Source organism: Natrix helvetica (assembly GCF_964273705.1).
Source record: "Natrix helvetica genome assembly, chromosome: 6".
Lineage (NCBI taxonomy): Eukaryota > Metazoa > Chordata > Lepidosauria > Squamata > Natricidae > Natrix > Natrix helvetica.
Window position 1 is genome coordinate 37372921 of NC_138553.1, and position 14001 is coordinate 37386921.

The window sequence follows — 14001 nt, forward strand, 5'->3', positions numbered from 1 at the left end:
GCTGTTTTTTGAGTCCCGAAACAGAGGTTTTTGTACATTCATTAAGACAAACCCTATAAAGTGCTCAGTGTTTTGTATTCACTCTTTTATTCTCATGAATAAAACAAACAATTTCATCAGAATTAGAACAGGACAAGGAATAAAAAAAACACTTCTTAAAAGATCTATAACTTTCACCATAGCTTCTTGACATAAGCTTGCTTTTATCGCAACTTTAGCTTTGCTGTTAGTATCACAAAAACTTTCCATTTTAAAATAATGGATCAAAAAGGCAGACTTCATTAACAGAGTAAGGCAACAATATTCTCGGACTGCAACTGGGATTGGTAAATTGTCTTAAGAAAAACAGAATTAGAAACTCTCAAATTTCACTTTAGACTTGGCACAAGCTCTCAAAGCCTACTTTGCAGAAGCTCCCAGGACAAGCTTGTTCAGCTTTTTTTTAAAAAAAATCCTCCCCCTAAATTGCAATCAAAACCTGAATTAGGTGCGACCCACAATTTGGGCACCTGTACTGTGATTTCTTTAGTGTATTCTTATTAAGGTAGTCATTTTTGGTAATCCATAATACACAGTTTAGAATTGTGTACAAATCCAATGAATTGTACTTTATTAAGCAATCCAGTTGAGTATATTTCAATAGTTTGTATGAAAAGGAAGAGGTATTCAAAAGTGAAAGAAAGGAATAGGTATCCTCATCTACTTTTGGTTCTGCCTATAATATTGTTTAATTCAGTGAAGTTTCATTGTACAACCCCAACTGTAATGGATTGTGTCACAATGGAAAATAAATTACCCATATTTTAGACTAGAGAAATTGTTTTATTTTTATTTCTAAGTATTTTTACAAAATCCCACAAGATGTCAGTCAAATCTAAATAATTTTATTTTTTCTTACTAAATCATATGTTTAATAATTAATATACAATTTTAAAAAGTTTACAAATAAAACTAAATTTGATCATTATATCATAAGTAAAATGTTTAAATAGGTAGCTTCCTACATATTATTACTGTGTACAGTGTACCTCAGTACTTGATGTTAATTGGTTTCAGGAAACATCCTGAATGCTAAAGATAATGAGTGCCAAAATAAACCAGGTGACTTACCACATGACCCTTTGTTTTGGCTGGGAGGAACTTTTTGATTAACCTTTTTCCTATGTCAATGACCTTCCCAGCATGGGCGACTTCCTATCCGCCTTCTGTGGCTGTCCCCCTTCTTCCTTTTGCACCACACCAAATATCAAAGAAACTATGAATACTGGGACAATATTTTCACTTCAAAATTTGTCAAGTCCCAAATTCAATGAGTTTTGAAGCATTCGAACATCGAAGTACCATTGTAGTTTTCATATATTTGGTATTTATATTTAGTAGTTAAATTAGTATCGGATCTTTTCCCAGGAACTCAAGTCAATATGCAAAGTACTCACTATAATTTTTCTCACATGCTATCTTGAGAAGTAAGTTTAGTTAAGAAAGAGTGACCAACTTAAAGTCATGCAGCAAGCTTCTCTACTTATTTATTATGGAAGCTCTATTTTTAATGTCCCTAATATTCAGTTGAAACTCCATATATTTCATACAATTTATAGGTAGCAGTGTTACACAATTCAGGGTAGAAAGGTATTATAAGGATGAAAATGCAAAATGTTTTACAATTTTAAAAAATCACCCCCCAAAAAGTCCTGTTCTATTTCAAAGTTTGAGATTTTACCTTTTAAAGATATGTATTTCTTCCTTAAGATAATTTTAAATCCTGAAAGGGTATAATATGGCCTACTGTACTCTGTATACTTTGTTACTTTTAGGTTTAGCCCTCATATCAATAGGATATTTTAGCAAGAATAGAAGGGATTCAGATGTTATAATAGCGGAGTTTATAGTTAAACCAGATACATTCTCATCAAAGGACATGGTCAACTTGATTGGCTTTCATGCAAAGTTCACAGCATCCCTCAGGAATAGCTCTTTTACACCCATAGGGACAGCCAATACTCTTGTAAAAAAAGTTCAGATAATGGTGAATATATTGTTCACAGTTTAGCATATTTGGTTTACTTTGAATTGAATTATAATACATGAATATAGATTCTTTATGAACGTCTGTTGTTTGGTGGTAAATGAAGTTTTGCAACATGTATTTAAGAAAGGGTTTTTTTAAATCATGATGTATGTACTAACTATTAATTGGGTGCTTTTTTGTTTGTACAGATAATTTGATCTCTGGGGATATCCTTATGAGAGAAAGCAGTCTCTATGACGGAGATAGTCTTGCACTGACAGCATTTTTACCTGATTGTCATCTCATTAGTATTCAGTCAAAATGGATGCTTTGCCAAATATCCTCTTTCCAGTGGGAGGGAGTGGTGATCTTGTCAGTTCACAAGTAGAAGTGCAAAAACTGTTAATTGATGAAAGGATGCGGTGTGAACATCATAAAACAAATTATCAAACGTTAAAAGCAGAACATACTAGGTATCACATTTACTTTAATAAAAATGTATTGATTGCAATAGATTGAATATATCAAAGCTATTCTTTCATGAACTTTTTATAGTAATGTGGTTTAAAAAGTTGAATTTGTATGATAAGCTATAACACAAGAACAGTTTGCCCACAGAACAAGTGGCTGCAAGAAGCAATTCTAATGCTATTACCTTGGGTAAAATAGATTTTAGTTTCTTGGTCTTGAGTTTACTTTGGAGAAAAGCACTTTTACTATTTTAAGCCTTATTAAAATATTTTAGTTTTAAAAAATATTTAGTTGACATAGTCTATTAACTTCATAATATTTGAACGGTTATGCCTAATTTTATTCTATTTCTCTTCTTTTGTTATATTTGCTGCAAGTTATGGATGATTAGTCTTTTTCAAAACCTTTGGTAAAAGTCTCCTCTTTATGCACATTACAAAGCATAAAACAGCTACTTAGCTGCCTTTATGATCCCCTAAATTTTTCTGGGTGTATGTGAAGGACATTTCTGGGGTAACTGGTGAAGCAAAGTGAGTACTGCTTAGCTTTGCCAGTTGTCCTTGATAAAGTATCATGTGTGTGTGTGTGTGTGTGTGTGTGTGTTTGTGTTTGTGTATGTATGCATGTACAGAAGTCCCTGAAAGGGCTAAAAAGTAGCAATACCAAGGTGGTACTTGTTGCTAAAAAGTAGCAACAGGTACCTCCTTCATGCACATATTTGTTGCATGATTTAAAATTTTATGCTTCTTTTTGCAGGCTACTTGATGAATATACCAAATCACAAAGTGAGTTGAAACAACTGTTACATGAAAAGCAAACTGTCCATGACAAATTTCAGTTGCTACTTGCTGAACTTAGAGGAGAATTATTAGATAAAACTAGAGAAGCAGAGGAATTAAAATTACAGGTAAGACAATATTTCCAAGTTTTCTGGTATATTGTTTAATATCATAACCCATAAGCATGATAATTTATAGTTAGCAAGTTTTCATCAGTGACTATTTTTGTTAAGTGGACTGGTATGTCAAGAACTGCTATGGCTAATCAGGTGGAAGGTTACTTTTTTCAATTAAATGTAAGATTTTCATATTATTTTTGGCCATTTCAAACCATTTGCCAGCATCAAGAAAGACTGCTGCTGCAGTAGAATATTTAGACTTTCTTTGGATTAATAGAAGTACTTTCATTTTTTAAAGAATTAAAGTATTTTACTATTGCAGTGTGTCATAAAGAAATACCATGAGTATTTTTCAGCCAATATGGGGAACAAACGAAGGGCCTAGAGCAGGGGTTGTTAGAGTTTGCAGCGATTCTTCTTCTTCCTGTTTTCATTTTATCCTCATGAAGTTAATGCAGAATGAAAGATAGTTGCTGGACTTGCATATCATGTAAAGTCATTTTATGGGTTATGTTTTACTAAATGAGTTGGGCAAATATAGCACTATAATTTCCTTGCCCCAAGGATTCCTTCCCTCTAACACCAGTTCTGTTCTCAGGGCCACTGCTGTTAACCTCGACTGGGTTCTGTAGTGTACTTGCTTGCTTCTTCCCATTCCTGCAATCTGTGTGGTCGCTCTACTCACATCATCAAGTAATGGCTAATGCCCTATGACTCCCTTCAAATTTGCTTGTCCCCTAGATCTTCATCACAAAATGTTGGGAGATAAAATGAAACAGAGACCTGCTGAAAGTCATCCAGTCATCTAGTAAATACTTCAGTACGCCCGCAGTTTAGTTATTTGCTTTATAACTACTTTTACCATCCTGTAGGTAATAACTCCCCAGAAGCTCGAATTGCTGAAAGCACAAATACATCATGAATTAGAAACACCTATGAGAGAACGCTTTTGCAAGCTGGATGAAGTAAGTAAAATGGAAATAATTTTATTATAACAACAGTTTGTTAAACATTTACTGAAAATACAAAAGCAAGATTATTTGGCAGGTTTATTCCATTGATGAGAAGTTTTTTTAATGGATATCTCAGACATTCCTTAATCAAATGCTGCCTAAGTTGTATGGCTAATTTGAAATTATATGAATTGTGTAATTTTAAGGTTTTTTTCAATATTAGTTGTTTCCCAAGTTTCCTAAAAGCTTCATGTTTTTCTTCAAAATCCCGTTAAATATATTGCATCCTCTATAAAACTGAGGTCTAGTGCAAACATTAAAAATCTTATGATTGTAGGTTTTGTTTAATATAGTAACACCTGTATAAGTATAATATTTATTACAGACTAGTAGGGTAATGAAAATAGGTTGAAATCTACAATGGACCAAACCATCTACAAGAAAAGGCATATGATGTCTCACAATGGTTATCCAGCATGGCTCTATTTTATGGCAATATAATTTAGCTATGATTATACAGGTAGTCCTTGATTTATGAATGCAATTGAACCCGTAATTGCAGTTGTAAAGTGTTGTGGTTGCAAGTCAAGGGATCACATGACTGGACCATATTTGACATTTTAAACCACAATTAAGATTGATAATATTTATTTTATTATTTCTCAATTACTTAAGAAATTTAAGCATTAGGGTTTTAATTATTTTTAATCAACACTATAAATACCACTGTATTAGAATAATATAACTTAACTTTTACATCAATGAAATAATGTTTAATGTTTTACAAATCCACTATAAGTCCTGTTCCTTCCCAATGTAACATGTTTGACATTTTATTTACATCATTTATCTAGTTGCCTATTTCACACATAATTTTGGGCAGTTTACAAGATTGAAAACAAGCAAGCTCTCCCAAACATAACACAACGTGGAGAACTTGAAATAGCTTGCTTTTAAAAGTAGATGAAACTCTTTCCAGGAGGTTGACACCAGGGGTTGATTAATTGGGCTCCATAAAGAAACTATACAACATCTTAACCTCAGATGATTTTAATGTTTCTGGGAAGTACTATAAAGCACAAGAAGCTTTCCTTACAACTAAATTAGGCATTTAGTAAGCTGTTAGTATAAAAATACTTCATGTGGTACTTCAGTAAGAACACTAGAATAATAAAACCTTACAATTCTAATTCTATTTATGCTACATATAATTTGTCCATTGGGAAGGCCAATTTTTTGTTTTTGTTTGCCTTGCTCCAGTTGAATCACACATGCTGTTTTTAATTTAGGAAGTAGAAAAATATAGAACAGAATATAACAAACTTCGTTATGAACATACTTTCCTCAAATCAGAATTTGAACATCAGAGAGAAGAGCATGCCCATGTATTGGAAGAAAATAAAATAAGATATGAAGCTGAGGTAAGTCCTAATATAAAATTATATCAGTAAAATCATATTTTAGATTTTTTTTAAAAAGAGATTGATCAGCATATCCAGCTTACAATATGATTCCGTGTTTGTTGATAACTTCATTTTTGTTTTCGCTGACATTAATCCCAAAAAGGTTTGCTTAGGATTTTAATTTTAAATTGTAATCATGCTTTGAGATGTGTAAGTGGATTGCTTTGTTTTTCTTCTTTTCATTTGTGAAATGAAAGTAATAGGTTGTATACTGAACATAATTTTCAGTTCATGGTCCATTTCAGGAAAAAAAATCATTTCTGCTCAGATTGAAACAGGGTGTCTGCCTTATCTAAGACAAGATTTATCCCTCTGACTAGCATGCGGGGAACACAAATGGCTCGTCTTTTCCCCTTATGGAATGGAATCACCTTTGAAAGAATGCGAGGAAACTGAAAAATTGAAGACTGCCCAAGTGTCAGTTATTTAAGTTGAAAGAGTCAAAAGTGATAAAAAGATTTTTACAAATGTTTATTTAAAGTGTGTGTGGGAAAAGGTACTGCAATGCACAACAAACATTGGACAGCAGAATTACTGGTAATGTGCAGGGTGCTACTATTACTGCTGCTTCTGTGATGGGAAGAGCGCTATAAATTGGCATAGTGAATGATTTTCTGATTATAAAATTGATAAAGTAAACTATTTGTCTCTATCAATTTTCCTAATCCTGGTGTTTTATTAAAAATGAGCAAAAAGGAATATTTTTTTTACAATCAAATGATTATCAGATTGAGCGACTTCCCCTTTATAGAAGCACAGTAAACAACAGAATCATTCATAAAATATTTCGAATTTTGGCGGTGTTATAGTGATCCTCTTAAAACATCAGTGTCCTGCTGGATCAGACCCTTGGCCCATGTACTCCAGCAGTCTGTTTTTACAGTAGCAAATGAACTATACAAGGAAGACCATTAGTCTCCAGCAAGAAGCAATAATCATCCCCTTGACTTCCATAAATTGATCCAAACTTTTTTGAAGTTAGCCATATAGATAGATAGTCAGTTTGGAATAGAGGTTACGGCATCAGACTAGAAACTGGGAGACCAGGAGTTCTATCTCTGCCTTAGACACAAAGCCAGCTGGATGACTTGGGCCAATCTCTGAGCTCTAGCAAGCTGCTTCGGAAATCTTGCCAAAAAAGCCCCTGCAGAGACATGTCTAGGCAGGAGTCAACAGTGATTCAATAGCACACACAGAGACATAAACCTGTTGCACCTTCATGGTAGCAAATCCCAAAGTTTAATTATGTCTTGAGTAAAAAAGTCCTGATTCTTCCAGGACTCAATGCAGAACAATTGAGTGTCATCAGCAAACTTGGCTATTCCCCTAATGTTTGATTATATATCCTTTAAAAATTTGGGGGAAATGTTAGAAACATTTTTAAAAGCACCAGTTCTAGGCCTTTTCTGTCTCTGTGGATACAGATTAAGTCTAAATTTGCCTGCTCGAATTCGTTTTTCAGATTTTGTCTGAATTTGATATATAGATCTATTTTAACATATGTGCTCATACTTTAGAAGTATTATCCCAAACATAACAAGGAGATATTTCTTTTTTTTCTTTTAAAAATGTTATTAACAGGGTTTTTTAAAAGAGCTTCCAAGGTTTTATATCAAAAACCTCTTACGCTGTGGGCAGAGACTGGGGCATCGGCGGCTGATCCAGCTTGGTGCCCTTCTGCTCCGAGATGGGGGTGATAGGCAGGATCTCTTCATTGGGCTCCATAATGCTGACGTGATCCGACAGGCTTCTTGGGCCCAAACTTCCCACTGGGATCCCAGGGCAACATGAGCTTCACCTTAATACCCAGCATATCCTGCCTGAGGAGGACGTGGTGCACAGCAGTGTCCACGTAGTAATTGATGGGGTCCCTACTGTGGATCATCAACCTGTCCACAAACTTCATGGGCACACTGGCCCTGGAGTTTGCCGGACACTACCATTTCACAACCCTTGGCTTTGCTTTCCATGATGAAACGGAGGACGCTGTAACACGCTCTACACACGGAAAGATCCCCAAGAAGCTTGTAGCGCAGGAATTCGGCTTAGGCGATGGCGCACAGTCCTCAGGTGGCCACCATCTCGGCATAGAGCTCCACAATGGCCTCCGGGAAGCCAAATTGCTTCTGAACCATGGCCGTCAGTTCGCAAATCTGGCGTCCTTTCTCTCCCAGAACGTTCTGAGTTCTGGTAGCAAGGATGATGATTTCGATCCTGGTTAGGGTAACACAGACCTCCCCCCTGGAGTAGCTCTCTTCAGTCAACTCCCGAGTCAAAAACTCATTCAGTTCGGCTTTGAAGATGCCATCGGCCACAAACCTTCGCTTCTTGGAGATCTGTGCCGCCATCTTGAGCCATGCTTCTCTAACGAAAAAGAGTGACAAGGAGATATTTCTTGTCCTCCTGCTTTTGCCATTTTCTCTATGCTTTATACTTTGAGTGCTCCTGTCTTCCCGCCATTCCCTGATGCTAGTTGCTTATCAACCACATTTCCTCTTTGATAGCTATTTTAATAGCTATGAGGGGCACCGTTTTGTGGTGGTTCTCCTCCTTCCTCTCCGGTTGGACGCAATGTGTGTTGGCGGGGGAGCAGAGGTCGACCCTGAGGCCGCTCACATGTGGAGTGCCACAGGGGTCGGTCCTCTCCCCTCTCCTGTTCAACACATACATGAAACCGCTGGGCGAGATCATTCGAAGATTCGGGGTTGAGTGCCATCTGTATGCAGATGACACTCAGTTGTACATCTCTACCCCCGAACCACCCCAACGAAGCCGTCGAGGTGATGTCCCGGTGTCTGGAAGCCGTGCGGGTCTGGATGGGTGACAACAGACTCAAGCTCAACCCTTCCAAGACGGAGTGGCTGTGGCTACCGGCGCCCCGCTTTAGCCAATGTGTTCCATCTCTGGCCATCGGGGGGAACAACTGCCCCCGGTGGATAGGGCACGCAATTTGGGCGTCGTCCTAGATTCCCAGCTGTCGCTAGATGATCATGTGACGGCCGTGGCTAGGGGGGCGTTCCACCAGGTTCACCTGGTGCACCAATTGCGCCCCTTACTAGAGCGGGACGCCCTTTGCACAGTCACTCATGCCCTAGTGACTTCCCGTCTTGATTACTGTAACGCTCTCTACATGGGGCTCCCCTTGAGATGCACCCGAAGGCTCCAGCTGGTTCAGAGTGCAGCCGCGCGGGTTATTATGGGGAGTACTAGGTACTCCCATGTAACACCTTTCCTGCGTGAGCTGCACTGGCTGCCTGTGGCTTTTCGGGTGCGTTTCAAGGTGTTGATTGTCATCTTCAAAGCGCTCCATGGCTCGGGACCTAGTTACCTGCGGGATCGCATTCTACCCCATACATCCCTGCGACCAATCCGCTCTCACAGAGAGGGTCTCCTCCGGGTACCTTCCGCTAAACCAGTGCTTCTCAATTATTTTCTGTCATGCCCCCCCTAGGAAGAAGAAAACATTTCGCGCGCGCCCCCCCGCGTGACTGTAAATAGTATCATTTGTCTATAAAATTGTTATAAGTACACCTCTGCATAACATAGCACACCGGTCTTTCCTCGTCTCCCACCGTAGTCACATGCTTTCTTTCCTCTTTCCCTCTTACTTGTCTATCCTTCCTTCCACCCTCCCTTCCTCCTTCCCTTCCTTCCTGCCTCCCTTCCAGTTCCCTCCTTCCTCTTTCCCCCTGCCTGCCTGCCTTCTTTCCCTCCTGCTTATCTATGCTTTCTTCCTTCCTTGCACCTCCCTCCCTTCTGCCTGCCTGCCTTCTTTCCTCTTTCCCTATCCTCCTATCCTTCCTTTCTCCCTCCCTCCTTCCCTGCCTCCCTTCCAGTTCCATTCTTCCCTCCTTCCTTCTGCCTCCTTCCTGCCTGCTTGCCTTCTTTCCTCTTTCCCTCTTGCTTGTCTATCCTTACTCCCTCCTCCCCTTCTTCCCTCCCTCCCTGCCAGCAGCTCCTCCAGCATCCCAGCTGGAAGCAGCAGCACAACAGTCGCCGTTACCAGGGGCGAAGGGGTGGCGGTGGCAAGATCGGGCAACCGCCGCCCCTTTGTCCCTTCCCCAACAGCGGCTGTTGCGCTTCCGCTTCCAGACGGAATGCTGGCGGTGGAGCTGCTGGCAGGGAGGCGAGCTACGCGGTGGCGAAGACGGGCGGTCCCATGCTTCCCTCCCTCCCACCCCCGCCCGAGCAGGCTTCTTGCACAGCTCCAGCCCGCGGCTCCAATGAAAATCCACAGTCCGAAGTGCTGCCACTTCCAGGCGGGATATATTATGCCTCGCCCACGCCTTCGCCACCGTTGCACCCAGATGGAAAGGGAGCCTTCGCGCCCCCCTTTACGGAGCCTCGCGCCCCCCCTAGGGGGGCGCGCCCCACTATTTGAGAACCGCTGCGCTAAACAGTGCGAGCGGGCGGTGCCTAGGAATAGGGCCTTCTCTGTGATGGGCCCAACCCTCTGGAACGACCTCCCCCCCGATATTAGAACCACCTCGGATCTCCGCTCCTTCCGCAAGAAACTCAAGACCCAACTGTTTCGATTAGCCGGCCTGGCCTAATTGTAATTGTAATTGTATTTACAGGGAACATCTATTACTAACCTTCCTGGATGGCTTTTTAAATTTTAAATTGGGGTTTTAAACGGGTTTTAAAATTGTTTTAATTATTTAAATTGGTTTTGGGTTTTATACACAGACGGTATGTGTGCGTTGTTTTGTTTGATGTCTTATGTTATGTTTTGTTGTCTTGAACATGAACGGTCTGTACACCGCCCCAAGTCCCTACGGGGAGAGGGGGCGGTCTATAAATTCAATAAACCTTAACCTTAACCTTAATAAAGTATGAGGTCTGGTCGAAACAAATCTCATGTGTGATGGATTCTTGTATTTTCATTTTCCCATATATTGTAAGCTTTGATATTGTTCCATATGTGACTACCCTGAGGATAGTGTTGGAATGTTACTGTTTTCTGTTCAAATTTTAATTAGGTAACAAGGCTGGATAAAGATAAAGAAGAATTGCATAATCAACTGCTTAGTATTGATCCTACAAGAGATAACAAGCGTGTTGAAACATTGTTAAGAGAAAAGGCCCAACTATTGCAGAAATTGAAGGGATTAGAAGCAGAAGTAACAGAACTAAGAGCACAGAGAGAAAATTCTGGCATGCAAGCAGAAAATGTGCAAAGAATACAGTTGCGACAGTTAACTGAAATGCAAGCTACAATGAGAACTTTGGAGGTAAAAAATCCGTTCTGAATTGTTTCTGTATAGGCACTATAAAAATGCACGCTATGCGTATGAATTTCAAGAATTTGGTCAATGAAATGCACATCAGGCTATCAGTGAATATTAATGATCAGGTTTTTTTAAAATAGCAAACAAAATAGAATAGAAACAATAGAAACAAAATTGTACAGCACTGTAAAATGTATAAATGGTTCCTTTTACACTGCTGAGATATTACCGTATGTGACTAAGTTTTCATTGTTGCCTTCTGAGAGGAGGCTTCTTGGTATCTGAAACAACTAGATTCTGTAATAGCTTTATTCCATATAGTATCACATTTGTTAACTCTCAAGACTTTTTTCCACTAGGTATTGAAAATGGACTGTGATTATACGTTTTTGTGCCATTTTTGCATAACTTGGCATTTTTGGTATTATTGTATTATTGTTATACTTGGGATGATGACATTGTTTTTAGTGGGTAATGTTCCTTCTTTTCTGAATGGTGCATTTGAATGTCATTTGAATGTGTGTTGTTGTGTAGACATAACATAAATGGCAATAAAGGTTATCTTATCTTAATCATATTTTTGGAAATTTCTTAACCCCAGCTTAAACATTTTACACCTATATAGTTATGTCCTGGAGAATATAAAGGTAATTTAATTTACATCAGTAGAAATGCTTCAGTATAAACAAGTTTCAGAATATAATTCAAATAATTTTTCCCAACAAATTCAGTTTATTAATACAATTTCCCCCCCTAATTTTAAGGCAGAAAAACAATCTGGTAAGTTGCAGCTTGAACGCATTGAAAAAGAATTGCAGATAAGCAGTGAACAAAACACAGACTTAATAGGCAAGCTTCACAAAGCTGAACGAGAGATTGATGCCCTGAATACTAAAGTAAGTATTTTATGTAGTCTAGCATGTATGTTTAGGTATATTGAAGGAGAACTGTCTAATTGGGCCATATTTAATAGCTGTTGTTATGAACCAATGAAGCTGCCTTATGTCAAATCAGAATGTTGGTTGATCCCAGTGTTGTCATATCCAAGATTTAGTTCTTATTTGAAGTCATTATACTGATTCTGGCTGAGTCATTTCTGGCAACAAATCAAAACTCAAATGATAAAATATTCTTTCATTTGACAACTTTCCATTCACCTGGAAATGTAGATCTCCTGAAGAATTTGACTTTAGCTTTTATTTTTACATACTCACTTTCTATTTGGAAGATATAGAAGACATATAATAACATTTAACATAATAACATGTGAATCTTAATTGTCAATACTGTACAGTGTTAGATCTGTTAGATTCCCATCTCTAAAAATCTGGAAGACCACCAGGTGGCAGCAAAGATACATACAGCAGTAATTCTTGTAGCCCTGACCCAAAAATATTCCACACCTAATTTTTGAGAGCTTGAACCAAAAATGCTAAGGACTGAGATCGGTATCTTATGTGGGAGTGTTGTTTTCTCTTTGGTAGTTACTTGATTGAGGTATTATTTATTGCTTGATAGTTTGTCAGGTATTAATCTTTGTTTATCTAGCTTTCAGAAGGTGTTCTGGTGATGTACCCTCTATGATGAACTATTTTGTAGCACAGTTACTGATATCAAATAAATATCGTTTTATTAGCAATTGGAAGTTACCAATTAGATAATGTAAAATTGATCTGCAAAGATATAAAATCTTTTATTTTTAATGGAAGGGCCTTTAATGATAATTAAGAGTTTTTGAAGAGGTATACCAAATCTTTATAATATATAATAGTGTTCTTTATTCATAATCTAGTTGCCATTTTTATGGGAAAAAAGTGATAATCAAAATAAAACATGCTTAATTTTTTGAACTTCCACACTAGCAGATTATGAAGTACATTTAACATTGCAGATGGGTTTCAAGAGCTTTCCTCTTACTACTTAATTGTCACCAACATGTAATTATTGTACAGAAAAGCTTAAAGTATAGAATGTCTCAGTTCAGAGTGTAATTGTCTTTTGTATTAAAATTTTCTATTCTAAGCTAGTTTTGTATTTTTTTAATGAGGCAGGAAGATAAATACATTTAGCTTTTACCAAATTGTGGTTGAATTGTAAATGAGTAAGTTGTAATTTCTTTTCTAAAGATAGCTATATTCGGTGCCTTCAGAGTAACATAAGAAAATGGAGGAGGGCAACAATATCAGTGAAGAACATCACTGGACATGATTTAACTAGTTAAGATGAGCACTTTTCTGACATGAAGATGCATGTAATTCAATTGGCAGATTGTAATTCTAAGCACAAAGAAGCACCAAATTGGCTATGTCAGAGACTGCTTACTGATGCTCACAGAATGCTCTGGAACAGAGATGGCGAACCTTTTTTTGGCTCGCGTGCCAAAAGCAGGGGGAGCGCATGGGGGTTGTGCGCAGGCATGCCACATCCATAATGTTATGTGCATGACCACAGCACACCTACGGCCATGACCAACACACCCCCCCCATTTTTGGCATGCTTTTTTTGCCCTCCCCATGTTCCAGAGTCTTTATAGGAGCTTGGGGAGGGTGAAAACAACCTCCCCTGCCCCTCCGGAGGCTTCAGGAGCTTCCCTGAAGCCTCCAGAATGCGAAAACCTGGCCCTATGGGTAAACCGGAAGTTCAAGAACGGACTTCTGGTTTGCTCATAGGGCCGGTTTTAGCCCTCCGGAGCCTTCAGGGGCCTTCAGGAGGCTTCCCTCGTGAAAAATAGCTTCAAAAGAAGGCTGAAGTCAGCTGGCCAGTGCACGCATGCACGCTGGCCAGCTGACAGGGCAAGCCTTGCGTGCCCTGACAAATAGCTCCACATGCCATAGGTTCGCCATCACGACTCTAGAATGTTTTGCTTTCTGAAATACTCATGATCTTAGGGCTTCACAACAAACATGCATTTACAAAAGTTGCAGTATCCCATATCATATGATTGCGATTAATGACCTTTCCTGCCTGTTTAGCACAA

General features: G+C 38.6%; 1 protein-coding gene and 1 pseudogene across 4 annotated transcripts in view; one reads left to right on the forward strand and one right to left on the reverse strand.

Annotated features, from left to right (window-relative positions):
• Positions 1–14001, forward strand: part of CEP83 (centrosomal protein 83) — a 38591-nt gene that overhangs the window by 973 nt on the left and 23617 nt on the right. For all 3 annotated transcript variants that reach the window (XR_014175776.1, XM_081958274.1, XM_081958273.1), the window contains exons 2-7: positions 2218–2481; positions 3236–3386; positions 4250–4342; positions 5620–5751; positions 10776–11027; positions 11789–11920. Coding sequence is in view for 2 of the 3 variants with exons in the window: in XM_081958274.1 (XP_081814400.1) it covers positions 2330–2481; positions 3236–3386; positions 4250–4342; positions 5620–5751; positions 10776–11027; positions 11789–11920 (912 nt within the window). In the remaining variant the exon portion in view is untranslated. The remainder of the gene's footprint in view (positions 1–2217; positions 2482–3235; positions 3387–4249; positions 4343–5619; positions 5752–10775; positions 11028–11788; positions 11921–14001) is intronic.
• Positions 7383–8142, reverse strand: LOC309394726 (small ribosomal subunit protein uS3-like; annotated as a pseudogene). Its single transcript has one exon. The product of its transcript is annotated as a small ribosomal subunit protein uS3-like (transcript).